At 39.1% G+C, this 26,621-nt stretch overlaps 2 protein-coding genes across 3 annotated transcripts in view; one reads left to right on the forward strand and one right to left on the reverse strand.

Moving 5' to 3' along the window:
• TTC23 (tetratricopeptide repeat domain 23) overlaps nucleotides 1-23,916 on the reverse strand; it is a 73,757-nt gene extending 49,841 nt beyond the window's left edge. Inside the window, exons 1-5 of the mRNA XM_069465778.1 lie at nucleotides 23,567-23,916; nucleotides 14,117-14,316; nucleotides 11,749-11,872; nucleotides 8,218-8,368; nucleotides 7,907-8,032 (exon numbers count right to left, since the gene is read on the reverse strand). Of these exons, the coding sequence (XP_069321879.1) occupies nucleotides 7,907-8,032; nucleotides 8,218-8,368; nucleotides 11,749-11,872; nucleotides 14,117-14,296 (581 nt within the window). The 5' untranslated portion in view covers nucleotides 14,297-14,316; nucleotides 23,567-23,916. The remainder of the gene's footprint in view (nucleotides 1-7,906; nucleotides 8,033-8,217; nucleotides 8,369-11,748; nucleotides 11,873-14,116; nucleotides 14,317-23,566) is intronic.
• Nucleotides 23,917-25,852: 1,936 nt separating this feature from the next.
• The window catches only part of LRRC28 (leucine rich repeat containing 28), a 119,783-nt gene continuing 119,014 nt past the window's right edge, over nucleotides 25,853-26,621 (forward strand). For both annotated transcript variants that reach the window (XM_069465780.1, XM_069465781.1), the window contains exon 1: nucleotides 25,853-25,927. The gene's annotated coding sequence lies outside the window, so the exon portion shown is untranslated. The remainder of the gene's footprint in view (nucleotides 25,928-26,621) is intronic.

The following is a 26,621-nucleotide window of genomic DNA, read 5'->3' on the forward strand; positions in this document are numbered from 1 at the left end:
TCTACCTGCCAGGGATGCTTTGAGGATTTATTATCTAGTATACCCATAAATGTGTTTGGTAGCTTTAGGAAACACACTAGACAGATGAAAAGATAGAGAATTTTGAACAACAGAATGTGGCAGTATGTTAATTTGGCAGGTCCACAACTTAAACCATGGCATATTTTATTGAATGAAAATATATACACAGTAATTCTACAGAACACATGATGAGATGCTATCTCATTTCAGACAAGTTTCAGAAGATCTCAGGGGGATGGAGACTTGTTTTAACATGCAATGAACAAATGCAATCTCTGGTATTATTAAGACAAGAGAGAGTTTCCTTTTAAAAACTCTAGAATTTGGCAAGAATATTGAGCACTGGTATAAAGGAAAGGTTTTATGGTAATGTCACCGATGATCAGAATCTGATAAGAAACCAATCCTGAAAGAAGAAAAGTGGGGTTTTCTATAGTCAAAATGAGAAAAGATTTACATCTGGGTCTCTCTCTACCACCTGACACATACAGGTAGAGGCTTTGCTCTGCTGCATGCATTGTGAGGTTTCCATTCTGCGTTATGATTGTGATCCGTGCCATGGTCAGGAGCCCAGGCACCAGCGTTTGATAGACAGGGCGCTGCTGTGCCACTTTGCAGCTTTGTCAATTCCCAGCCGTGCAACCGTGGAAGTGACCTCACTTCTCTCAGTCTCAGTTGCGTTATTTGACAATGGGAACACCAAGAGTATCCACCTCATAGGAAAGACTAAGGATGAAAGACTAAGGATGAACTCTGTACGGCACTTAGCAAGAGCTGAACACAGAAGGTGGTCAATAATCGGGAGATAATGTGGTTTTAAAAAATCATTATTATTATTTGATATATTGTTATATGTTAATATAGAAATATATTATTACATATTTATGTTCTATATTAATATTAATACTATTAAAATATATAATCATTTAAAATCATTATATGATTTAAATCATTATTATTATTTGTTTAGGAAAAATGTGCATTATAAGGATATAGTGTCAGGGAGTGAAAGACAAAAATGCAGTGTTCTAAGATATTAAAGCTTTAGGGGATTAAAGAAATAGAAAGCAGATAAAGTATATGACAGTCATCCGTGTCAGGTGGTTTTGTGGTTTCCCCACATTCAAAAAAAATTTTTTTTTAAAGATCAGACTTTGTGTAACTTCAGAGCAACTCCTCAATCACAGGAATATAGGATTAGGAAGAGTACAGAAAAAGAAAGTGATTTCCTTCTTGGTGAAATAGCATACATCATTCCAGGCACATCGTTCCCCATGGGAGGAGCTGCCAGGAGAAACGTGTCTGCTGGAGAAGGGCAGGACATTCCTAGGGAGCCGGCCAGGGAGAGGCAGGACTTTAAACACATGGGCATTTGTCAGAGCCTTTGTAGTCAAAAGAAAAATGCAGAGAAAATGCAACTTAGACATCAAGGGCCTCTAGGTGATGGTAAGAACTAAAATTTTTTTTTTAAACAGCTGAGCCAAGAAAGCAAAAGTTAGATGTGGGAATTACTTACTGGATCAATTCAGGGAGGACGGTGGGATCTAAAAAAGGTATTACTGACATACCAACATCCCACTGAGGAGCACTTAGGGGAAGTGTATGGAACAAGGTAGAGTCCTGTCATCTTAATGAGGTGATGGCAGGCAGACACACACACTGTCCCACTTGCCATTTCACTTCTCCATTATCTTCTACTCCTTCCCAAGAAGTACCGGCTAAGGGAGAAAACTTCCCCATTCCTTTCCCTTTCTGGAGACCTTGTGTGAGAATCACTTTCCAAATCTCATGACTTGCTCTCTTGCCTGAGAGCAAGACAAAGAAACAAAATCAAGCTTTAAAAAGTAAGCATATAAAATTATCTGACTTTAGCTTAGACGGTTCATGACAGCAAAGACAACAAAGCTTAGCCTTCCCAAGTCATAGGGAAAAAAATATAGGATAAAATATTGCACACCAGGGGCAGTCCTGAAGTACAAAATCTTAATCTGTGATGTAAGTACATGATTTAAAATCACTTCCTGGAGGAAATTTCAGAAAGGTAAATACTCAATTAGATAGTAACAATAACAATAGCTACTTTTCTTTCTTTCCTTTTTTGCTTTTGCCAGTCTACCAAGTGTCGGTGCTTTAATGTGGTGTCCATTAATCTTCACAGCAAACCTCAGAGGTCCTGTCATTCTCACACTAACAGGACAGGAGAGTGAGGCTCCAAGGCCACCAAGTGTAGGACTTGCCCAGGTTCTTACACCTAGGAAGTTTGTACACTGGTTTGAACCCAGGGCTTCTGGTTCCAAAGGCCACATTGTTCACGACACCGTGGCACATTGCTTAGAGATACTTGATGCCCTGAGGAAATTAAAGTATTTACTTAACTCCTGAGCTAGTTCTGCACACCCATGCCAGGCACAGTACTCGCTGGGCAAGCTGTGGGGAACTCCAAAGATGACATGTTGAGCAGTCACAGAGAGAGCTGGGGACAAGTCATGTGTTCTGGAGCAGCAGTCTCAATAGATCATCATCCTCATGCCACACAGAAAGAAAATTCTAAAAGGAGTGTGTTATGTGTGTTTGTGTGCGTGTGTATATACGTATGTAATGGTGTACACCTGTGTATATAAAGACAACTACTTGTCTCTGGGGATCTATCACTAACCAGGATAGAAAATAAATCTTGGCTAGGTGGGGTAACTCACACCTGTAATCCCTGTGCTTTGGAAGGCCGAGGCAAGAGGATCACTTGAGGCCAGGAGTTTGAGATTAGCCTGGGCAACATAGTGACACCCCCATCTCTAAAACAAATCAAAAAATTAGCCAAGAATGGTGGCGCACATCTGTAGTCCCAGCTACATAGGAGGCTGAGGCAGCAGGATTACTTGAGCCCAGGAGTTCAAGGTTACAATGAGCTACGATTGTGTCATTGCATTCCAGCCTGGTTGACAAAATGAGACCCTGTCTCTAAAAAATAAAAAAAAAATTACAAAATAAAAACAAATAAAGAAAATAATTCTTAACACTGGGGAAAAGTGTGCCTGTTTGCACTAGTGACTTTCTTTACCAGATTTAAAGAAATTTAACCGTGTGCATAGGAACACATGGTTTGGATTCATTCTCCATAGTTAAGATATCAATACCGAATGAAGTAGTGCTGGAACAGAGGAGAAGAGGCAGAAGGGGAAAAGTTGCAGGCCACAGTCAGGGATGGAAGGCACAGAGCATGAGTCACCCTTCAGCACTTATCTTTCAGCCCAAGGAGAAAGGCTCAGGGCTGGCACGATGGGCACCATAAAAGGAGAGGCAGAAGGAGAAGGATACACTAAAAGACATCCTTTTAAGAGGCACATAAATCCTATGAGAGCTGCCTGAGAAATTACACTGGCTCCCACCTTCAAGACCTGGCAAAAGAAAAGGCCCTCGTGGTTCAAGTGTAACTACAGAAATGTACAAAACCAAAGCCTTTTTCATTTCTAAAGCATATCAATTGGGGCAAACATGAAGAAACAAAGAAAAGCAACTGTAGGAAAAGGATGCAATTTAAACATTAATGTTGTGGTACATATGTCGAGGCTGATGAATTAGGATGAAAAGAAGTAGCAAAGTTTGAAACAACTTGGCTAAACACAAAAGTAACTTTGCAGGACACTCCGGGATATAAAATTCTTGTTGTGTATTCAGCACAGATGCGTGCAAGGCTCGCCATCTGCTGGCAAGGCTTGGTACTGCTAATTTGGAAAACACTCCCAGAGGAGGTGCCAGATTCTGGCAGAGGTTAATTTACTCTATCTTGTAGCAATACTGAGCAACATTAAATACTAACAAGTCTCAACAGATGCCACAATATCATATCTTGGACCTCTGATTTGTATATTTCCTGTCTTAAAAGATAGAATATGTAATTCTGGGCACGAAAGAGATTCTGGACTGGTAAAGCCTTCCCAGTCACTACTGGCCTCTTCCTCCTCCCATTATATAAATAGAATTGTATAGCATGATTCTTTGGGACCTGGTTGCTTTCATTAAACATTATGTTTGTGAGAGTCACCCAGGATGTTAAGCAAAGGAGTAGTTTGATCATTTTCTTTCTAGGAACACATCACATTTTTTTCTATTTTATTTTTAATGAACATTTGGGCTGTTTCCAACTCTTGGCTATCACAAATTATGTAGCTTTGAACATTTTGGCTGTGTCTTTTGGTGAACATATGCAAGCATTTCTTTTGAATGTATATTTAGCAGTGATACTGCTGGGTCAAAGGGTATGCAAATGTTAAAATTTAGCAGATAATGCCAAACAGTTTTCTAAAGCAGTTATACCAAATATATTTCAAACAGCAGCATATGAGAGAGCGTATCAGAGTATCACATCCTTGCCAACACTTGAGATTATGTCTTTTTAAAAATTTTAGCCATTCTAGTGGGGATGGAGGGGTATCTTATGATTTCAGTTTTCATATTCCCGATGACTGATGAGATGGAGTATCTTTCAACATATTTATTAGCTATGTGTGTGCCCTTTTTTTGAAAAATCTCTTGCCCATTTTTCTATTCAGTTGTTTGTTTTATTGATAAATGGGCGTTCTTTATAGATTGTAGACACAAGCCCTTTGTCAGTTATATGTATTAGAAATATTTTCTTCCTCTCTGTGCTTGTCTGTGGTATAAAATATACAGTGATTTAAATACAGGACAACATATCACCAAGCAGAGGGTATAAAGAGCATTAGCATACTCAAAGGTCCTTGCATTGTTCAGGAAGTAGTTGGATGATTGATTTACAATTAGATTCGAATAAATCAGGGATATAAGGGACAAACTCTATAGTAACTACTAGAAGAAAAAGAAAATAAATGCTTAACTTATAAGTTAATGGGAAGAAAAATGGAATGAAAAAACATTTGATTAAAAGAAAGAAGTAAGGATTAAGAAAGTAACATAAAGTTTGTAGGACAAAAGGAAATTTAAACCCAAATAAAGACTTTTAAAAAGATGGAAAAAGATATTACAGGAAAATTTGTACCAAAAGAGAGGTAGGGTATATTATCAAACAAAATAGATATCAATACAGGGGAACAAAAAAGGATAAGATATACTGATCAATGAAATAATAGATTAAGAAGATGAGCTGCTGTTGAACTTTCCCACCCCCAAAATAGCCTGAGAATATAAATAACAATGATTGGAGGAACCAGTAGGAGCTACAGATAGATTAATAATTGTGGCTGGAGATTTAAACATACTTATCTTAAAAACTATATCAAATTGGCAAAAAATAAACAAAGATATAAATTTGAATAACAGAATTAACAAGGTCAACCTAATACGGACTTATGAACATTACACACAAGAAAGAATATAATTTCTTTTGTAGTGTATTTGGAGCATTCACAAAAATTGCCCATGGATTAGGTCACAAAGAAAGCTTCAATGAATTTCAAAGAGTTTATTCCATGCAAATATATTTCTGTCCATAATGCAATAAAATTAGAAAGCAGTAATATGACGATATCTTGAAAAATATCTTATATCTGTAAACTAAAACGCACATCACTTGGATAATCTTTGGACTAAAGAGTAAGTTATGAAATACTAAGAACTTACTAACAGTAATAATGCTACAGGTTAAAACATACGGGGTAGAGTTAAAGCAAGTCTTAGAGGGAAATTTTGGAGAATGTTTGATATTTGGGTGGGGAAGACTTTCTAAATAAACTTCCAAAACATAATTTATAAGGTAAAAATGAATGGATTTGACTCTAGCAAAATTAAGAATTTCTATTCTATGAAGAACACCATAGACAAAATGAATACATGGGTACTAGATGTAAGAAAATATTTATAATATCATTAATATTTATAATATACAAGAAAATCATCAATAGGAAAGGTACAGAGAACTCCAAGAGAAAAAGTGAGAAAGAATACTAACAGGCCATTCATAGAAGGGGAATCCTGGTCCAGGCATGGTGGTTCTCTCCTATAATCCTAGCAGTCTGGGAGGCCGAGGCAACAGAATCATTTGAGGTCAGGAGTTCAAGACCAGCCTGAGCAAGAGCAAGACCCCCATCTCTACAAAAAATGGAAAAATTAGCTGGGCGTGTGGTGTGCATCTGTAGTCCTAGCTACTTGGGGGGCTGAGGCAGGAGGATCACTTGAGCCCAGGAGTGTGAGGTTGTAGTGAACTATAATGATGCCATGCACTCTATCCCAGGCAACAGAGCAAGACCCTGTCTCAAAAAAAAAAAAGAGAAGGGAAATCCCAAATGTATAAGAAGTACATGAAAAGTATTCAAACTCACTAACAGGAGAAATGTAAATAGAATTTAAATAATTAGATAGCACATTACATGCATCAAGTTGGGAACAGTTAGATAGATCGATAGTGCCAAATATCGTTGGGGATGTGAGAAAATAGGAACCCGCCTGCCCTGCAAGTGGGAAGGCAGATAGGTGTAGCAATTGGCCGGTGCTTATTGAACCTGAAGTATGTTTGTAGCCTGTGAGCAAGCAATACCACCCTGGATGTATAAACCTCAGAAAAGGTCTTGTTAGCTATATAAGTGAAGCTGTGTAGAATGGTCACAGCAGCACTGCTGTGGGAGCAGACAGCTGGAGACAAGCTGAATATGCTAGGAGGATGGATAAGCAAAATGTGGCCAATGAATTCATCCTGTGGGGCACTATGTAGGTGTCAGAAGCTATGAACTAAAGTACAGGCAACAATTCAGAAGTGTTGAGTGGTTAAAAAGTAAGAAATAGAATGAGATATGTACTACAAATTTATACAAACTTAAAAAATATAACTCCAAAAAACAATATTATTCAATTATACATATTCAAAGACATAAATCATCATTAAAATAGATATCTATGGTGGTTGTGGGGGAGCATGACAGTGGAGATCAGAGATGAAGAAAAAAATTAATTTAAAAGAGCATACCAAAGGGCTTGCATGACATACGAGCTCTGCACTTGCAGTCCAAAAAACACCCAAATAAAATAAATTAACAGCGGGAACTGTGATCACAAAAAAAATATCTTGAAAAGCATGCGTCAAACTTGGTCCTTCCTACTTTCCATTCACATGGAAGCATTAGGTGTGTTCTCTCAGGGCCCTTTCCTAACATCTTTCTTAAAATGATTCCGTTGGTTCTCTTGGGAATCAGCCTCTGCACGCAGCCTGGCTATGAAGGTAAACTGAATTCTTCAGGCTTTGGCCAAGGGTAGCTACGTAGGGTAACCGGGATTCTCTGTCTCTTCTAGAATAGACCTTCCTCCACCCTCTTCTCACTACAAATCCATCTTTCCAAAGAGTTTAGGCATCCTCTGTCATCCCAATACTCTGAGGAATTAGCTTAGGGTTGGCCTTTGGGGAGGAATAAATGTACTAACTACCCAAGACCCACTGTCTTCTCTTTGTATCTCTTGTAGCTGGGTTTATTTGGTGAGTGTGGAGTGGGGAGAGGGGCAAAGAACGATCCTCTCATTATCATGGATTCAGATATGTTTAAGATCTTTCTCCTTCGAGGCCCTAATCATAAAAATCAATCTACTGAAGCATTTTAGACTGGTACAGTATAGGGGAGGTAAGAAGGGCAGGAGGAAGGGAAGGCTAAAGGGGCAGGAGGTGAGGAGGGAGAGCAGGCAGGAAGAAAATCAAGAGAATCATGATCAGAACTCTGGGGCTCAGGGTGGCACACTGAAAAGTGTCACTGATGGATGTCTTAGTTGGGGCTGCTCTGATACGACTATGTTCTTCTTTTACTTCTAGACAATGGCAGAGGCGTGGACACAGCCCCATGGAGAAACTCCTCGCACCTGAAGACAGATTCTTCTGGCAAAGAACCTCCAGCCATTAGGCATACAAAGTCCTAATCTTGAAACTTACTGTGCAAATGACAGTTTGATCCGTGCTTGAATTTCTATCCATTCTTCCTTTATAATCCTTCCACATTGTAGCAGCTCCCTTGAAAGTCTCTCTGCTTTTGCCAAATTTTCTGAAGCTTCCTTGAATCTGAATTGTGTTCAGGAAACTTTCCACTTGGTTCTACGTTCTAGGACCCCAGGTCCTGCACTTCCTTGTCTCCTGTACTTCCTATTGCCCTTCCTGGGTCATCCACCAGCTTTTTATCTGGCCTTGAGAATGAAATATTCTATGAGCAGCATATATATTTGTAAAGATCAGAGGCAAAAGGATACTTTTGGAGGGAGAGGAAGACTCTCCCCATGGTATGGAAAAGCTCAATGGAAAACTTGAAAACATCCGTATTGTCATTATAGGGAGGCACAATGGAGGTGGTGAGGATTTCTTTGGCTTTTTCTACATGTTGTTTTGCTTGCAGTGACAGTCCTGTGGACAGAGAAAAAGAGGTCTCAGTTTTTCTTTAATGTCAACTGGATAGGAATAAGGCAGGGAATCTAACGAGGTCTCCTTCACATTTTGCCAAGTGGCACATGGAGATGTATCTGGCCAGCATGAAATAGTGTCATAACTGTAACAACCAAAGAAGTGTTTTGTACCGAATACCCAAGATAAATTTTCCCCAAAATGGTCTTAGAAATAAAATAAGCACACTGAGCTGGAATTGAACAGCTTTGAAACCTCACCCAATATCAGAAGTCAAACATGTTACAAATAATTATAAAAAACAAATGGAATACAAGGACTATAGCATTCAAGATATTCATGAATTTTAATCCTGGCTTGGTGACAACAATCTTAACGAAATACTAAAAATTCTGAATCTTCTGCTCACCCACCTATAATCATAATGTCAGGGAGTTATTTTAACATAATACAAATATGAGGATATCTAAAAAAACTTACAAACACAATTCCAATGAGGTAATAGACTAATACCCAACAATTTCTTATTCCCATTTGGCAATAGACTAATAGGAAACAAAATGGAGAAAAAAAAATTATAACCAAGACTGAATTCCCCAGTGTGTTCCAGTGTTCTTCCATGGGCTTGCTAATCTGTGGGAAGGTAACACTGGGATCGCCAGCCAGGTTTCAGGGCTTTGCACCTCCCCACATTCCCATCTTCCTCCCCACATTCCCATCCTCCTCCTCCACACCTACAACCCTCTCCACTCACATCCATACACCCCCGGTCCTCTGTTCTTAATTATACAGAATTGTATCTCAAATCTCTAAAAAAGCTGTCAAAATATGAAGTTAATTCTGTTCCTATGTCTATAAAACAAGAAGAATATATTTTCTAATGGAGAAAATGAAGGGTATGCTTTTCATGTGGGAACTCTTACAGAATGTTGTCTTATTTTTTTAAAAGCACATACTTAATCAACCTGCCAGAAACTTATTCTAGTGCCAGTTGTGCTTGTGATATTATAAAAGGCATGGTGGAATGAATTTTCAGCTGTGGTCCATTCCACTAAGGAACTTGAACTCAGTCTTCTGGAGGCAGCATAGGTTGAGGTTCAAGAACATCATTGGGTCCAGGTGTGGTGACTCATACCTGAAATCTTAGAACTCTGGGAGGCCAGGGTGAGAGGACTGCTTGAGGTCAGAAGTTCCAGACCAGCCTGAGCAAGAGTGAAACCCCATATCTACTAAAATAGAAAAAATTAGCCAGGTGTGGTGGCACGAACCTATAGTCCCAGTTACTTGGGAGGCTGAGGCAGGAGGATCACCTGAGCCCAGAAGTGTGAGGTTGCAGTGAGCTATGATGACGCCACTGCATTCTTGCCTGGGTGATAGAGTGAGACCCTGTCTCAAAAAAAAAAAAAAAAAAGAACATCATGGCTCTAAAGTCAGAGTGCCCAGAATGGACTCCCTGCTCCACTACTTACTATGAAACATTGGCCTCAGCTTCCTCAGCTGTAAATAGGGATAACAATGCCCCTTTACCACAGTCTCATGGGATTGTGGTGAAGACTGAATGAGGTTATGCATGGAAAACAGCACGGTGCCTGGCATCCAATGAGACCTTAATAAACAATAGATATTGCCCTTCCTTCCTTCTTTCCTCCTTCCCTGCCTTCCTTCCTTTCCTTTCTCGTTCTCTTTCCTCTCTCCCTCTACCTTCTCCCTTTCTTTCTTTCTTTTTTTCAAGACAGGGTCTCATTCTGTAGCCCAGGCTCAGGGGCAGTGGCACTATCATAGCTCACTGCAACCTCTAACTCCGGGGCTCAAGCGATCCTCCTGCCTCAGCCTCCCAAGTAGCTGAGACTACAGGCAGGTGTCACCATACCTGGCTGATTTTATTTATTTATTTGTAGAGATAGGGCCTTGCTATGTTGCCCAAGTTGGTCTCAAACTCTTAACCTCAAGTGATCCTCCCACCTTGGCCTCCCAAAGTGCTGGGATTGCAGGTGAGAGCCACTGCACCTGACCCAGCTTTTACTTTAAATTGAGAAAGATGGACTGTCATGCAGAGAGGCAGCAGGCTGTTGAAGAAAAGCATCATTTGAAATCACAGATGGCAAGACACTAGAACTGGCATTCGAAATTCTAGGTCTGAGTCTCAGGTCAGCTACTTATTCACAGTGTGAGCTGGGGCAAGCTGTTTTAATTCAGACTCATTGTTTCCTCTCAATCCAAATATGGGGTGGGGACAGAGTTCAAATCAGATGATCTCCAAGGTCCCCTCTGATTCTAACAGTCTTTGATCTAACAGGTAGGACCAGTCTACAATCGGGTTTGGCCACATTTATTGGGTGGCAATTCTATCTATGTTTTGCCTTGTGGCGTTTCCATTTCTATTATTTTCTCTATTCACTGGGTCAACCCTGGGAAGTTAGCATCACCATTATCCTTATCATCACTTTTCAGCTGAAGAAGCTGAGTGCAGAGATGTGCTCTTACACACCCTGTCCTAGGTTACACAGCAAGTAGAAGACATCACATCTCAGGTATCTGTTGTCTTTGCCTTTCCTGTACCCATTCTCCCTTCTTCTGTTTGCCCTTTAGGATGCCTGGCTCCTGCACATCTAGTCCATGTGACTTGCCAAGGCCAGCTTCTCCCCAGGATCCAATGGAGTCAAAAGGCAGGTCTAGCCCATCAGACTATTCCTTGCCTTTGGTACACAACCCATATTGGTCCAATTAGAACCACTCAAAATCCTGGGGAAAGACATTCTTTTTCTCCTGGGAATGCTTAGAAGGGAAGCCTAAAGCTGCTGGCAGCCTTGCTGCTGCCATGTGGGCAAATCCTGACCACGAATGGAGCCAATTCCAAGAAAAACAGAGCCAAGCAGTGGGAAAAGAGAGAAGCTGAATCCCAGTCACATTGTTTGAACATCTGGATATGGCTAAGTCTAAAGAAAATTATACCCTTGAATTTTTAAGTTGTATGAGCCAATAAATTTTTGTTTATGCCAGTTTGGATTAGTCCTTTATTTTATTTTTTGGTTACTTACAGTCAAGAGACTCTCCAATAAAAATGTGAATGGATCCATTCTGGGCCCCTATTCCATGCCTTGGGTTCTTTCTACAATGCCTTCTGACCTAAAAGATTAATTCTCTCCTAGGAACTCTACTTTTAAGATTATAAAAAACAAAACCAGAAGAGTTACAATACTTCTTCCCTTTTCCCCCTTTGAATATATATATGTTATATACCTTACTGACTAAAGGGAAACGGCTTCTCAATATTTGGAAAGGAGAATATCCAAAAACCTGATCCTTCTAGTTGAGTGTGAGTCAAATTTGGGAAGAACAGCGGAAACCAACCAGCTGATCCTCCCAGTCTGAGATGAGCTCACCTTTCAGCTGGAGGTAGACTTGAGCCAGATTAACATGTGCCTCTGCTAGTTTCCAATGCAAGTCACCATAGCAAATTCTCGTCAGTGCTACGCAACGCACAAGCTCGTGGATAGCCTGTTTGTACTGTTAGGAACAGAAAATGGGCTTGCCAGTTAGACAACTTAAAGTTTAAGAGTCATAAAGCACAAAATTAACTTGTATTTTTATCTATTCTATTTATTGAATGCCTACTCTGTGCCAAACATGGTTCTAAGCACTTTGAATATATCAGAGAACAAAATAGACAAAGATTTGAATGGTAGAGTGTTCATCTGGTAGGATGAAACAGACAATAAGCATAAGAAATAAGTACAATTTATAGTACATTTAAAGGTGAAAAATGTAATGGAATAATGAAAGAATAGAAAAAGTAGAGCAGACATCTAATCATTCTCTAAGTTTTCCAGCTGCCCATCAATGAACAGCTACTATATATGCAGGCACAACAAGTGAGCAAGTGGTAGAGGTTTTCAAATAATACACTTTAGCTCTCAATTCAAAACTTTCCTTAGCAGCCTATGATATCAGCATAGCAAATGACATCAGCGAGACTGACAGACTTTATTCAAGCAGTGAGAGGCACATTTTCATTCGGGGCTAGGACAAAGAGAATAGGGAACTGTGGAGTCCCAGGTCCAGGTCATCTCGGAGCAGCAATATACTCGAAACAAAGTTGGTAGTTTTAAAATACAGGCATAAAGCTGGTAGTTTTAACATTCTTTGACACGCCTTCCTTCCAGAGATGGGGGTCTATGTTTCCTTCCCTTTGAATCTGGGCTTTATGCCTGTTTGGCCAATAGAATATAGAGAAAATATTTCAGTGCCAGTTTTCAGGTCCAAGTCTTAAGGAACTGGTGGCTTCCACATTCTGTCTCTTCTTGGGTACTCATTCTTGAAACCTGTTTAGGCTGGATTGTCCCCCACCCCCAATGCATACGATGAAGTCCCAACTCCCAGTACCTTAGAGTGTAACTGTCTTTGGAGATAAGGTCTTTAAAGAGATGATTTACTAAGAATGAGGCCCTTAGGGTGGATCTTAGTCCAAAATGACTGGTATCCTTATCTACAAGAGGAAGAGACACCAGGGATGTGTGCACATGTGGAGAAAAGACCATACGTGGACAAAAGAAGAAGGCAGCCACCTACAAACTAAGGAGAGAGGCCTTAGAATGAAATCAAGCCCTGCTGACACCTTGATCTTGGACTTCCAGTCTCCAGAACTGTTAGAAAATGAACTCCATTGTTTAATACCAACTCTGTGGTATTTTGTTGTCGGAGCCCTACAAACTAACACAGAAGCCAACCACCATGTTGTGAGGAAGCCTAAGCGGTACCACGGAGAGACCACATAGAAAGGCACTGAGAGTCTGAGTGACCCATCCTGGCAGTAGATTCTCCACATTGGTTCAGCCCAGCTATTGCTGCAGAAGGCAAAGCTGACCACATTCCATGGAGCTCTGCACAAACTGCAGGCTCATGAACAAAATGAAGGCTTGGTTTTGCTTTAAGCCACTAAGTTTTGGGGTGTTATGTAGTGACAGACAGCTGGAACAGCAAGCGAGGTGGGAGGCAAAAAGGCTAATGAAAGAAAAATGAAGGAGACAAAGCAGGGGAAGAAAGGTAAGAACAAGGATGGAGCTGGGAGAAGATCCAGAAGACTAGGGATGCACCCAGTCAATGCCAAAGCTCAAAGGGCCTGCATGACCACACAATTCCCGTATGCACTAGGAACATTTTCACCCTGAAACAACATTCTCCTGGACAAAAATACACAGCCAGACAGTTGACCACAAGAGTCACTTTTGTAATCTAAGCAAGAGGAAGCTGAGGGACACATGCTCACCCTGTGGTGCTGAAAGAAGGGGACTTGTGGCTTTTTTTCTGTAGTAACGTGTTTCTTATTGCAAAAATAATTTATGCTCATTGTCAAAATACAGATAAGCAGAGAGATGAAAACCAAAAATCATCTGCAAGCTCACCTCCTCGAGCTAACCAGGTAGCTAAATATCCCTTTATTCACAGAGCAGATGAAGCTCTGGGAGAGCAGGAGCTTCATCTGCTTTGTTTGGGTCGTATCCCAGTGCCTAGACTTGGCACGTAGTTAGGAGCTCAACAAATATTTATTGTTGACTGTGCTAGCTGCTGTTGACCAGTATCTACTGCCCTGAGGTACTATACTCACTCAAGCTATAATACAGGTACTCTCTTATATACTCACTTGTATGAAACTCCTGAGATTAGGAATGTAACCTAAAATATCCTACTTCTCTTGATCACGTTATTAGCTCAAGTCCCAGAATGAGGTATGGAAAACAAAAGCCTCCTTACTTCATGGCTGTTGGTGTAGGACTTCGCTTTCTCTTCACAGAGATGGAGTTTCTCTCGAGGAGGCTGGAACAGCACTGTCTGAGGCAGCTTGTTTTGGGTCTTCTTTCTAGGAGTGATGCTGACAGCAGCAACAACTTCATCTAGGTGGTTGGATATGTGGTTTTCCTGTGATTCTTGCATATTTGTATACACATTGTCTTCTAATTTTAAGCAAAAGATAAAGGTGTTAAATGAGAATTTCCACTTACTTTTAAAAATATACATTTTAACACTATACCCATAACTTCTTTGAAATTAGTAGCATCATATCCTGAAAGATTATGGTGGCTAGTACTGACTTCTTGGTGAAATCTAAAGGCTGATTTCCGGTTTCAACTAAATCAAACATTTTTTGTTCATTAAGGAGTTCCACAAACGAGAGTTATTGACAAAGGTGATCAAATGAGTTGGTAAACACAAATATTGGTTGCACAAAAGGAGGATTCTGTGATCAAATAAATAGGTAAACATGGACAGGTTTATCTCAGGTCTTCCCAAGCTTTCTAATATGATATAATACCTTGTGAATGTCCCAGAGGGTGGTACAGTAAACAGCACTTTACCAATCTTTTTTGAGATTATCTTTTTTCCGGAGCACCTATTAAATCTTAGAGATCTAGCAATTTTAAAACATTTTTGTGGAACGCTGGATTTCAGGCTAAGAAGGTATTGATTTCAGGGTAAGTCTGATTGACTTTACTGGAGGAAAGTCCTTCCTGACCACTGGGCAGGAAGTGGTAAGCCACTGCACGTTTTTTATCAGGAAAGAGGAATGAAAATGCTCCTGTGACACTGACCTGTAACTAGTAGACAAATAAACTATAATCAAACTACAGAAGACAAAGTAGCCACTGATTTTCAAACTTCAGATATTCTAGTACCATCCTGATGACTTTTACTATATCTGCATTCTGCCTGAACTATTAACTTTTTCTTTAAATCCACATACTTTTAAAAAACTTAAATCCTTACCTCAGCCTCATCCTAATAAATAATAAATGGTATTATGGGTTTGCTGTGCTAGCCACATTTTCCCCTAATACACATTAAAATAAAAACATAGGTATCAGTATTTTATTTTATTTTATTTTTTTTATTTTTTATTTTTTTTTTTGAGACAGAGTCTCACTCTGTTGCCCAGGCTAGAGTGAGTGCCATGGCGTCAGCCTAGCTCACAGCAACCTCAAACTCCTGAGCTCAAGGGATCCTCCTGTCTCAGCCTCCCGAGTAGTTGGGACTACAGGCACGCACCACCATGCCCGGCTAATTTTTTCTATATATATTTTTAGCTGTCCATATAATTTCTTTCTATTTTTAGTAGAGATGGGGTCTCGCTCTTGCTCAGGCTGGTCTCGAACTCCTGAGCTCAAACGATCCGCCCACCTCAGCCTCCCAGAGTGCTAGGATTACAGGCGTGAGCCACCGCGCCCAGCCGGTATCAGTATTTTAAATGCTTGTCTGTGTTCCACTTAACATCACAATTGTAAGCACTGCATACCTTGGGAAGACACTGAGCAATGTTCTACAACTGTTTTTAACTATGACCCATCATCCAAGAAGATGTCATCAAGTTTTACTTTCCGTAGTTTATATTCTGACAAAGTAGGCATTTTTCCTAAAAATAAAATTATAATATTCCTTATGCTTCTTAAAACTTCCCCCAAGAAATTCTGACAGCTCTTCAGTAAATAGGTATGTTCCTGCAGCCACTCCTTTACCTCCAGTTGAAAAAAAGTCACTGAGCATGTTACTGCAATCGTACAGAATGAATTCAGGTGCAGAGTGGCAGTGGCGAGGGAAGTGAAGGTAGCAATGAGGGCAATTAGGAAAGGAATAATGATTGCAACTCAAGAGCTGCTTCGATGCATACATTAAAGGAGGACAGTCAAGACTGACTGTGACGTTTTCATCTGGGGACTCTAGAATAAAGGTTGGCACACTATGGTCATGGGCCAAATTCTGCCCACTGTTTTTATAAAATAAGTTTTATGGGAACACAGCCATGTTCACTTATTTACACACTGTCTATGGCTGCTTTTGCACTACAGCAGCAGAAGTGAGCAGTTGTGACTGAAATCCTATGGTCCCCATAGCCTAAAATATTTACTATCCTTTACAGAAAAAGTTTACTGACCCCTAAAAATAGTGACGCCATAAACAGAAGTAGCAAGATAAAGGGGAGTGGTCCTGTGAGTAAGACAATCAATTTAGTTTCAAACAAATTGAATTTGAGGTTGAGGGAGAAAAATTATATAACAATGTCCAACTTAGAAGTTAGAAACATGTCACTAGTTCTGAGTTAAATCTTTTTAAAGATAATAGTTTTTCCTTACTTCCAAATAGGATTTGAGATGGCTAGAGGTAAGCATTGAAAAGTTAGACTGGATATAGTTACTAAGGTAAAGTGTGTTAACTCCTTAAAAATCCAAAACAGCTTTACATTTTCAACAGAAAAGATGCTCACCAAGAAGAAAGAAAGTAGGAGTTTTTCTTTTCCTCATAAAGCAATATAGAATGAAAATATGCAAAAGAGAGGGAAGGAAGCAGCTAAAGGTCAAACTGTGAGAAAGCTACAGAGACTGATCTCCAATTCAGGTGATGGTGTCATTCCTGGGTAGCTCTTAAAAATGTGCAAGGCCAGTCCTCCCAGTTTAACATCTAAGCTTTGCCTAAGTGATGCTGTACAGAGACTCAGTGCTATTTTGGACCAAAATGTTGGCTGAATTTTTTTGAATAACTTCTTGCCTTATGCTTCCTCATCCCATTGAGTGATGAGATGACCATTTCAACAGGTGCTGTGGTCTAGAGAAAGAGCAGTAGACAGGGATGAGGAATCTGAGCTTCAAGAACCTGTACTGTCCAACTACCCTTGTGATTTGGGCAATACCAACTAACTGATATTTACATAACATTTTATACTTTCACATATTTTAACTCATGTGGTTCTTATTACAAACATGTAAGGTACAGAGGGCAGGTTATCATTAGTCCCATTTTATAAATGAGGACAATGAAGCTGAGTGAAGCTAAACTACTCATACAACATCACATGGCCAGAACCAGGACCCTGGTCTTCTAATAATTTGGTGATTTTCTACCACATCATCCTGCCTTTCATTGACCACAGTCTATAGCAGTGGGAGGCAAATGCTGTTGCTTTGGAAACCTAAGCATACATTGTTTAAAGTGATCATATGTTTTTATAATCAGGAAGATAACACCTTCAATAGATATACCCACATATTCTTTATTTCATTTTATTTTACTTTTTTAGAGACAGGGTCTTATTCTGTCACCCAGGCTGGAGTGCAGTGGCACAATCACAGCTCACTGCAACCTTGAATTCTTGCACATTTTCTTATCTTCTATTTAGAGGGAAGCAGAAAGAAAGTCTAAAAATGACATACGAATATAAGCCAGACAATATTTGTCATTATGGGCCTCTGAACCTAGTGTTAAACTTTGAAATGTGGTAATTTTTCTTTTCTGGCTTAACTGCAAAGACTGGTTTGTCTCATGCTGCCTCTTAATGTTGCTTCTTTAAAACAGAAGTTTTATGCATAATTTGAATGCTTATAGGCTGAATATAACTTGTACATACTTTTTTTTTTTTTTTTTTTTTTGCCTGTTAAAAAATTGAGGCGTTATTTTAAAATTAGGAGTTTCACATAAAGATCTAGATTTCTGGGTTTCTGACTTCCTTTGAAAACTCAGAATACTTGTCAACACTGGACCTATATCACCACAGGCAACAGTTGGCCAGGGCGGAAGGGCGGCTGTTCCTGGAGGCAAGGACACTCTCCTGTTTGCCAGTTGCTACCACTCCCTATTGGCTCCTGGACATGGAGGCAGCACAATAGGTGCCATTTGTCACCACTCTTGTGTTGTTTTTTTATTGTACAAGAGTAGGTCTCTACACTCATCTCTCTTTCTACAGTGAAAGGTCTACGTAGGGGATGTGCCCATGCCATTCATTTCCTGTATTTCATCTAATCTAAAGCACCATTGATTATAAGATGCTGCTATTTTATACACTGTTCATGACTTGCAGTTGTAATGTGCACTCTAATTTCACAGATGTTTAAATGCCAAATGAAATGTGCAGCTCCAAATCAATGAAAAGAGGAGGAATATTACCTATCTGGCTTCTGGAGTCATTTGAGTCACTGACCTTGCTTTAAATATGTCTGTTTCAATGTGCGTGGCATCATATAGCAACACCTTTCATATAACACTTAGTCTTCAGTCCACTTACTTTGAACTACATGCTTATCATTAGCCACTTTTCTTTTCTTTGTAATAGCCATAGCTGGGGCTTAAAATTTCCTTAGAAATCAGCCCAGGCCCCACACACCATCCTCTCTCTGGCAGCCTTGGGTTCAGCTTCCCAGGCCCCTCTACCAGGACCCACAACTGCCAGTTAGCCTTACCCAATCAATTGATGCTGTTTTTTCTGCCAGACCTGCCCAATACAATGCTGAAGCACATGATCAGCCCCAGATCAAGGTGTGAGGAAGAAGAGGTCTGAAGGAGGATCTCAGTCTTCCATTTCTAAGAGGTGATGTTCAAAATATTTAATAACTAGAATAGCAGGAGGACCAACCAATCTGTATAGGTGGCAAGTAGGCTGGAGCTGGGTTCTGAAGTCCCCTGCTGTTCCTGGTGTTAACTTTTGGGTGCTGACTTGGGAAATGTAGGAGGGCCTGGGGAGGGGCAGGAGCCCTCAGGGCAGTGACTCTTAGGAAATAACCACCATTATGACTGTATGAGAGTGTACTAGTTAAAAAACAACCTTACTCACATGTAAGCTGAGGCACTAGGAAAACATTTGAGAAAGATACAAAATACTGAAACTGTATTAAAAAAATAGAAAATCAGAATAGACCTGTAACAAGAAATTAAATTAGTAATTAAAAATATTTATTATACAAGGTTAAGCCCAGGCCTAGATGGTATCAGTGATAAATCTAACAAACCATTAAAGGAGAAACAATATGGATCTTTTATAAATTCTATCAGGAAATAGAGAAGGGAACTCTTTTCAACTTGTTCTATGAGGCAAATATTACCCTGATACCAAAGCCAGACAAAGACATCACAAGAAAATGACAAATTATTCTTCATAAACATGGATGTAAAAATCCTCAACAAAATATTGGCAAACCAAATCTAGCAACATATAAAAAAGATTATCCATTATGATCAGGGAGATTTATCCCAGGAATGGAAGGCTGGTTTAACATCTGAAATTAATGTAATAGAATAGAAGACTAAAACCACATGATGATCTTGGTAGATACAGAAAAACATTTGGCAAAATCCAATACCTACTCATTATAAAAACTTCCCCAACCCAATAAAGGGCTGATAAACACCTGATTTTAAAAAACCTAAAGCTAACATTATACTTAATGATGCACGTTTGAATGCTTTCCTCCTTAGATTGGAAACAAGGCAAGGATGACTGATCTCACCACTTGTATTCAATAGTGTAATGAATATTCCAGCCAGAGCAACAAGACAAGAAAAAGAAATTAAGGCATGCAGATTAGAAAGGAAGAAATAAAATTTCATTATCAGATGACATGATTCTCTCTATAGAAAATCCTAAGGAATGCACAATCAACCAATCAATTAATTGATAAAACCCATAACACAACTACTAAACAAGTTCAGCAAGGCCACAGGATACAAAGTGAAGAATCAAAAATTGCATTTCTATCATTAAAAATAATCTAAAATGAAATTAAGAAAACATTTCCATTTACTATAGCATCAAAAAGAATAAAATACTTAGGAATAAAGTTAATAAAAGAAGTATAAGACTTGTACTGAAAATTATATAACATTGCTGAAAGAAATTAAGATCTAAATACATAGAGAGACATTCTATGTTTGTAGATTAGAAGGCTCATTATTAAGATAGCAATACTCCTCAAACTGATCTATAGATTTAATGTGATCCCTATTAAAATTCCAGCTGTCCTTTTTTTTTTTCCAGAAATTGACAAGTTAATTCTTAAATTCATATGCAAATGTAAGAGGCCTACAATCTTGAAAAAGAAGAAGAGAGTTGGAGGACTCACACTTCCCAATTTTAAAAATTACTATGAAACTATAGTAATCAAAAGTTTTGTACTTAAAAATTTTCAGTTATAAGATGAATAAATTCTAGAAATATAAGGTGCAGCATGGTAACTATAGTTACTAATAATATGTTATATACTTGAAATTTGTTAAGAGAATAGATCTTAAGTGTTTTCACCACAAACAAAAAAATAGTAATTTTGTCAGGAGATGAATATATGAGTTAGCTTGATTGTGGGAATCATTACACAAGGTATACTTATGTCAAAACACCACAATGTACACCTCAAATATATACAATTTTTTATTTTTAAATCATACCTCAATAAAGCTAGAGAAAGAACCCCCAACAAATCGGTGTGGTACTAGCATAAGGACTGACATATAGAAAAATGGAGTAGTGTTGAGAGTCCAAGAATAAACGCTTACATACATGGTCAATTATTTTTTGACAAGGGTGCCAAGATTAATTCAATGGGGAAAGAATAGTCTTTTCAATGAATGGTGCTGGAACAACTATATAGGTACATGCAAAAAAAATAAGGTTGGACCTCTATCTCACACCATATATAAAAATTAACTCCAAATGGATCAAAGACCTAAAAGTAAGAACTAAAACTCTCAGCAAACACAGGAGTAAATCTTTATGAGCTTGAGTTCGGCAAAGATTTCTAAGATACAACACCAAAAGCACAAGTGATAAAAGAAAAAAATAAATTGGATCATCAAAATAAAAAACTTTGTTGCTTCAAAAGACACCATCACTAAAGTTAAACGACAACCCACAGAATGGGAGAAAAGATATATGAATCATATATCTGATAAAGAACTTTTCTCCAGAACATATAAATAACAATAACAATTCAATAATAAGATGACAAATAACCCAATTTAAAAATAAGCAAAATATTTGAAGAGTTATTTTACAAAAGAAGACATATGGATAGCCGATAAGCACATGAAAAGATGCTCAATATCATTAGCCATTAGGAAAACACAAATCAAAACTACAATGAGGTACAACTTCACACCTACCACAATGACTGTAATAAATCAGACAAGCAATAAGAAGTGTTGGCGAGGATGTGGAGAAACTGGAACCCTTACACATTCTGGTGGAAATGTAAAATGGTGCAATCACCTTGGAAGACAGTTAGACAACTCAAAAAGTTAAACTTAGAGTTTAACCTTTGAAATATGACTCAGCAAATTCATTCCTATGTATATATCTGAAAGAACTGAAAACACATATTCACACAAAAACTTGTACCCATCTTCACAGCAGCATTATGCATAATGCTAAATACTATGCTATATTTACTGTAATACAATTGTAATTAATATAATTAAATACTGGAATCAATCAAAATGTCTGACAACTGATGAATGGATAAATAAAACATGATATTGCCATATTTGGCAAATAAAAAGGAATGTTGTATATAAAACACATGCTACAACATAGAGGAACCTCAAAAACACACTAAATAAGCCAGATGTAAATTATACAATCACATATTGTATAATTCCATTTATATGCCTATAGAGACAGAAGTTAATGATTGTCTGGGGCTGGGGATAGGAGTGGGCAGTTGCCTACAAATGGAGACAAGGTATCTTTTTTAGGGTGATGGAAATTTTCTAAAACTGGAATGTGGTGATGGTTGCACGACTCTGTAAATTTTCTAAAACAATCATTGAGTTGGATCCTTAAAACATGAGAATTTTATGGTATGTAAATTCTACTTCATTAAAGCTGCTAAAAAAAATAGCTATGAAACCATAATGCAGCTTTATGTGTAATTCTGGTTTTATGTATCTTATGACAATCAAACTTTTATAAAATAGGGCAACCCTGATTCCCCAAGACAATGTGGCAGAGGCCCCACAAATCTTTTTGTTTTTAGACAGAGTCTTTTTCTGTCCCCCAGGCTAGAGTGCAGTGGTGTTGTCACAGCTCACTGCAATCTCAAGCTCCTGAGCTAAAGCGACCTCCTGCCTCAGCCTCTTTTTGCCTCAGCCTCCTTACTAGCTGAGACTATAGGCCTGCACCATGATGCCACGCCAATTTTTCTATTTTTAGTAGAGACAGGGTCTCGCTCTTGCTCAGGCTGGTCTTGAACTCCTGAGCTCAAGCAATCCTCCCACCTTGGCCTCCCAAAGTGCTAGGATTGCAGGCATGAGCCACTTTGCCTGGCCCCCAAAATCTTAATAAATAAACTCAATGATTTTGAAGACTACAAAGAAATGCATCAAGATTTATGTTATTTAACAATTGTAAAGTAAAGGTATTTGGATAAAATGTCTTAAGAGGCTTAGTTACCTCTGTGTGCCAGCATTTTTAGTATTGAGGCCTTTAGCTTCTTGTCTCTGCCCTTGGAGCCATCTACAATTGCACTGTCAGTTTTATCGTTTCCAAATATTCCTTTCATAAGGTGTCCCTCCTGTTTAAAACCAAGGTCACTCCTTAATTCTGGCAATTTTGGCTCTTCATGTAACTTCTCGTGCTTTTCTTTTTTAACCAAAGTTTCTAAATGAACTTCCTGCTGCAGTCAGAGCCAACTCTTTCTTAGACTGCACATACTTGCTAACGACTCACTTACTGCCAGGGATGTCCCTTCCCTTCTTTTCTGTCTGAAATTTGGCCCATAGCTCAGGCCCGAATTAGGTCGTACCCATAATTTGTGAAACCCTGCCTGAATAATTCAGCTCACACTGATATAAGCTCCTGAATTACCTATGGTCTACAACAGCCATTTAGGCAGTAAGAACTGTTCAGAAGTTTTAATTTAAATGTTCTGAGCCTCATTTGCTCCTGAGCTAGAGTACAAGTATGAGCCTCTTGAGAGACTATATTTTATTATTTTATATCCCCATATATGGATTAACAGAGGCCACGTTCTTGTTTATTGATATTTTCCTTAAGTTTTATATTTTAGTTTTAATATAACATATCATTTTGAAAATATAAATGCTGGATTTCTTTTTGGAGAATTTATCCTTATATTATCTGCTGATTCTGCTTCAGATACCAATACTACATTTGCTTGGCCATTAGCAGATCTGTCCCTGGATTTCCTAATCTACAAATATACACAAAGTTTGGGTCCAAAGCCAACTCTAACTTTCTCATATTTTTCAATAGATATATTGTCTGTTGTGCCCGGTGTGATAATATACAAACAAAAATATTCATTTCATTTAAAAGTTACCATATTATTAAATGTCCTTCTATATCCATATTTAAGAAACAATAACAACAAAGCACAGTTTCTTACAGTAGAAAATAATCTATATTTAATCTTATTATCTTGCTTCCTTTACCTTTTAAAAATCCGATAATCTGGGGATGATGCTTTCCATCCTCACGCTAAAGAGAAAACACCCTCTGAAGACTCTTCTTCCTTCCACCCTTAGATTGTGCCTGTATTTTCTCTGTTTTTCCTTTGACACTTACTCCTTTAAAACTAGCAAAAAACCGGAAAAGTTTCTTTAACTCTCAAGTCTCCAGCTACATAGTAAAATTCTTTGTCAGTTTACCGAGGCGGCTTGAGAGGCTCTCCATTTCTTTTTCTAGCGAATCACACAGTTGTCTTGGCAGCCTGATTTGCCAGTTTGGCTCCCGCTGTATCAGTTCGGTGATGCTCTGTACAGATTGATAACCATGAAAAAGTGTAAAGCTGGGCAGTACCAAACTAAATTACAGCAGCAATGGCTTCCGTACAAAACTCCAGGCAGAAGAATGAATGATAGAGCAATCACCAATAGGGAGTGGAGGAGAGTAATTTGTCGAAGTTTGCAACCCAATCCTTGGGACCCAGAGGTGGGAATTTTAAAATGGGGTTGTCTTTTCCTTGGAATTTTCTTAAAGTCGTATTGCTGCCTGTTGATGTTAAAGTTTGTCAAAGATTGTAAAATCAACAGCTTGCATTAGAGGTTTTTCCCCCTTTAAGTGAGACAAAATGTGCAAACTGACTCTACACATTGAGAGAATATCTGAGAGTGGTCATAGGATACTATACTATTACATACAATCACTTGGCAATTTTTGTGTCAATTTGGGGAGGGGGGTAAAAGTTATTTTAACATGATTCATTTTTCATGATCAAATATGTGTTAAATTCATGTACTGAAAAAACAATATTTCCCTTGTTTAAAACAAAAACCTGAACACTAAGGCTGATTATTTTCTTAAAAATTGTTCTTCTGACTATTGTTAATCCTTTTTTTTTTTTTTTTTTCCGGTGACTTCACATACTGGCAGCAAGTCTTACTATTTGGGCTGATTTTTGTTTTTACACAAAATGTAGGTTTCTTCATTTTCAATTCAACAAAAAATTTGAGTACCGCAAATTCTTAGGTATTATGAGACTATATAAAAGGCTTTAGAAATACATGGCATATACTGTGCTTCAGGAACTCCTGAAGACCAGATTTAATAAATGGATAATTGATATTTTATTATAACTCATACCGTTTAGACCCGGTGTTATTTTTAATATAACTCTACTTTCTAGGTTATTCATCTCTAAGACTAATGAAATAAGCTAATGTAAAACTAGCTCATTATAAAGTTAAGATTGCTTGACAGCCTCTACCAAATTAATAGACATCAAGCTTCTCAAAGGACAAAAAATAACAGCAATTATAGTAGAGGAAAAATTTTAAGTCTTCATTTCACAAGGAAAGTTGCCATGTTAATGAGCATGGTATTTTAAAACTGTGAGTTTTTTAAAATATTGTCGAACAATGCTCAGATTTTTTTTTAAACAACGTAAAGCCCTCTTTCTTTGATGTCTCTTTCGCTGACACAGGACTTTTTGTCTTGAAGAAATATGTATTGACAACCTACTCAGTCATGCTAGGAACTGCCACAATATTTAACTAAGTTGTTTTTTTGTCCTTTTTAGCAATCGTTTCTCACAATAGACCTTGGGTGTTTGAAGGGCAGAGACTAGGTTACTTCCTCATTTTTGGAACTTAATCAGTGCGTACAGTGAGCCCTCAAATACGGTGCTTAGACTCATTATTTGTTAACCAACCTTGGCTACTTTACATAAACCTACCTACCGGCCTCGGTTTTTCACCCGGCAGACTAGTATTAATATAATAATTGCACCAGTTTCGGGAATTGCTGTTAAGAGTTAAAGGAGATAATTTACGCATAGCTCTCAGAACGCTGCCTGGTACACATTAACATCGGACGTTATTGTTGTAACCCCTTAGCGTATGCATTGAATAAGAGCCCACGTGCCTGAATGAATGTATGAGTGAAAGAATAGGTCGGTAACTGGCAATTCCAGAGGTGGGAACCAGATAAATTACCCCTTCAGGACACTAAGCAAAGAGCCACTCTCTCGACATCGAGTTACCAGCCATAGCCGGAAGCAAGATTAGGGCCGTGGGCGGGGCCAGTCTGGAGGAAACCGCGATCTCATCCAATAGGCACATCACTTGGAAAACGAGACTTTCGCCCCACCTATCATAAAACGGCGAGAACATAGGCGACTTATCGCGAGGTTTCGTACTCATTTCCACGGCTACCTCTTCCCCAGCTCCTAGTAGCGCGGGTTCCGCCCCAGTCCCAGAGTCCCTCCCCTCGCCCGGCGCCCCGCCCCGCCCACCGTCCCTCCGCTTGGGGTCCAGCGCCGCCTGTGCTCCGGAGCTGGCTCCGTCGGCGCCGAGGTGAGTATCGCTGTCGGCCGTGTCGGGTGGTTCACTTGGCAAGGCCCCCTGGCCTGGCCCCCGGCGGGGACGCCCCACACCGGATTCCGCAGAAGCGTCCAGGCCGCTGCGAGTGGGACCACCGTGCTGTCTGGGCCTCGGGCCGCCGCGGCCGGCGGGTCCTCCTACCTTCCGCGGCCCGTGTCTCCTCGGACCGGAGAATCCCGGTACCAGGTCTGGGAAATCCGTGCCACTGGGCTCGCTGCTTCCTAACTGTAACGACCTCAGTGTGTGGCCAACTCCGGCAGAACGGCATGTGTTTTGCCTAAGAGTTCTGTCGGTGTTTCTTAGTACAAGTACTGAGAAAGTAGCCATTTACAAATTCTTTTAATATACAGTTTACAGTTCTCTAATCTCCAGTGTTAGGAAATGAGAATGGGGAACTGAGTACAGGAAAGTCAATCTAAGGGATTCCTTTCCTTTAAAACACTCCTGCTTAAAATGTGTGGAATTTACTTAAGATGGGAGGTGTTTGTGTGTGTGTGTGTGTGTGTGTGTGTTTTAAGTAATAAGATAGATTAGTGTTCACCTGTCAGAAAACTCAGAGGTGCAGCTGTATACAGTTAATATTAAATATACCATTTGCTTTAACTGTAGATACGAGGTATTAAAGTGAAATGAGGTAAGGAAATTATCCTGTTGAAAGGCTGTATAT

The sequence above is a fragment of the Eulemur rufifrons genome, chromosome 3 (assembly GCF_041146395.1).
Source record: "Eulemur rufifrons isolate Redbay chromosome 3, OSU_ERuf_1, whole genome shotgun sequence".
Taxonomy (NCBI): Eukaryota; Metazoa; Chordata; class Mammalia; order Primates; family Lemuridae; genus Eulemur; species Eulemur rufifrons.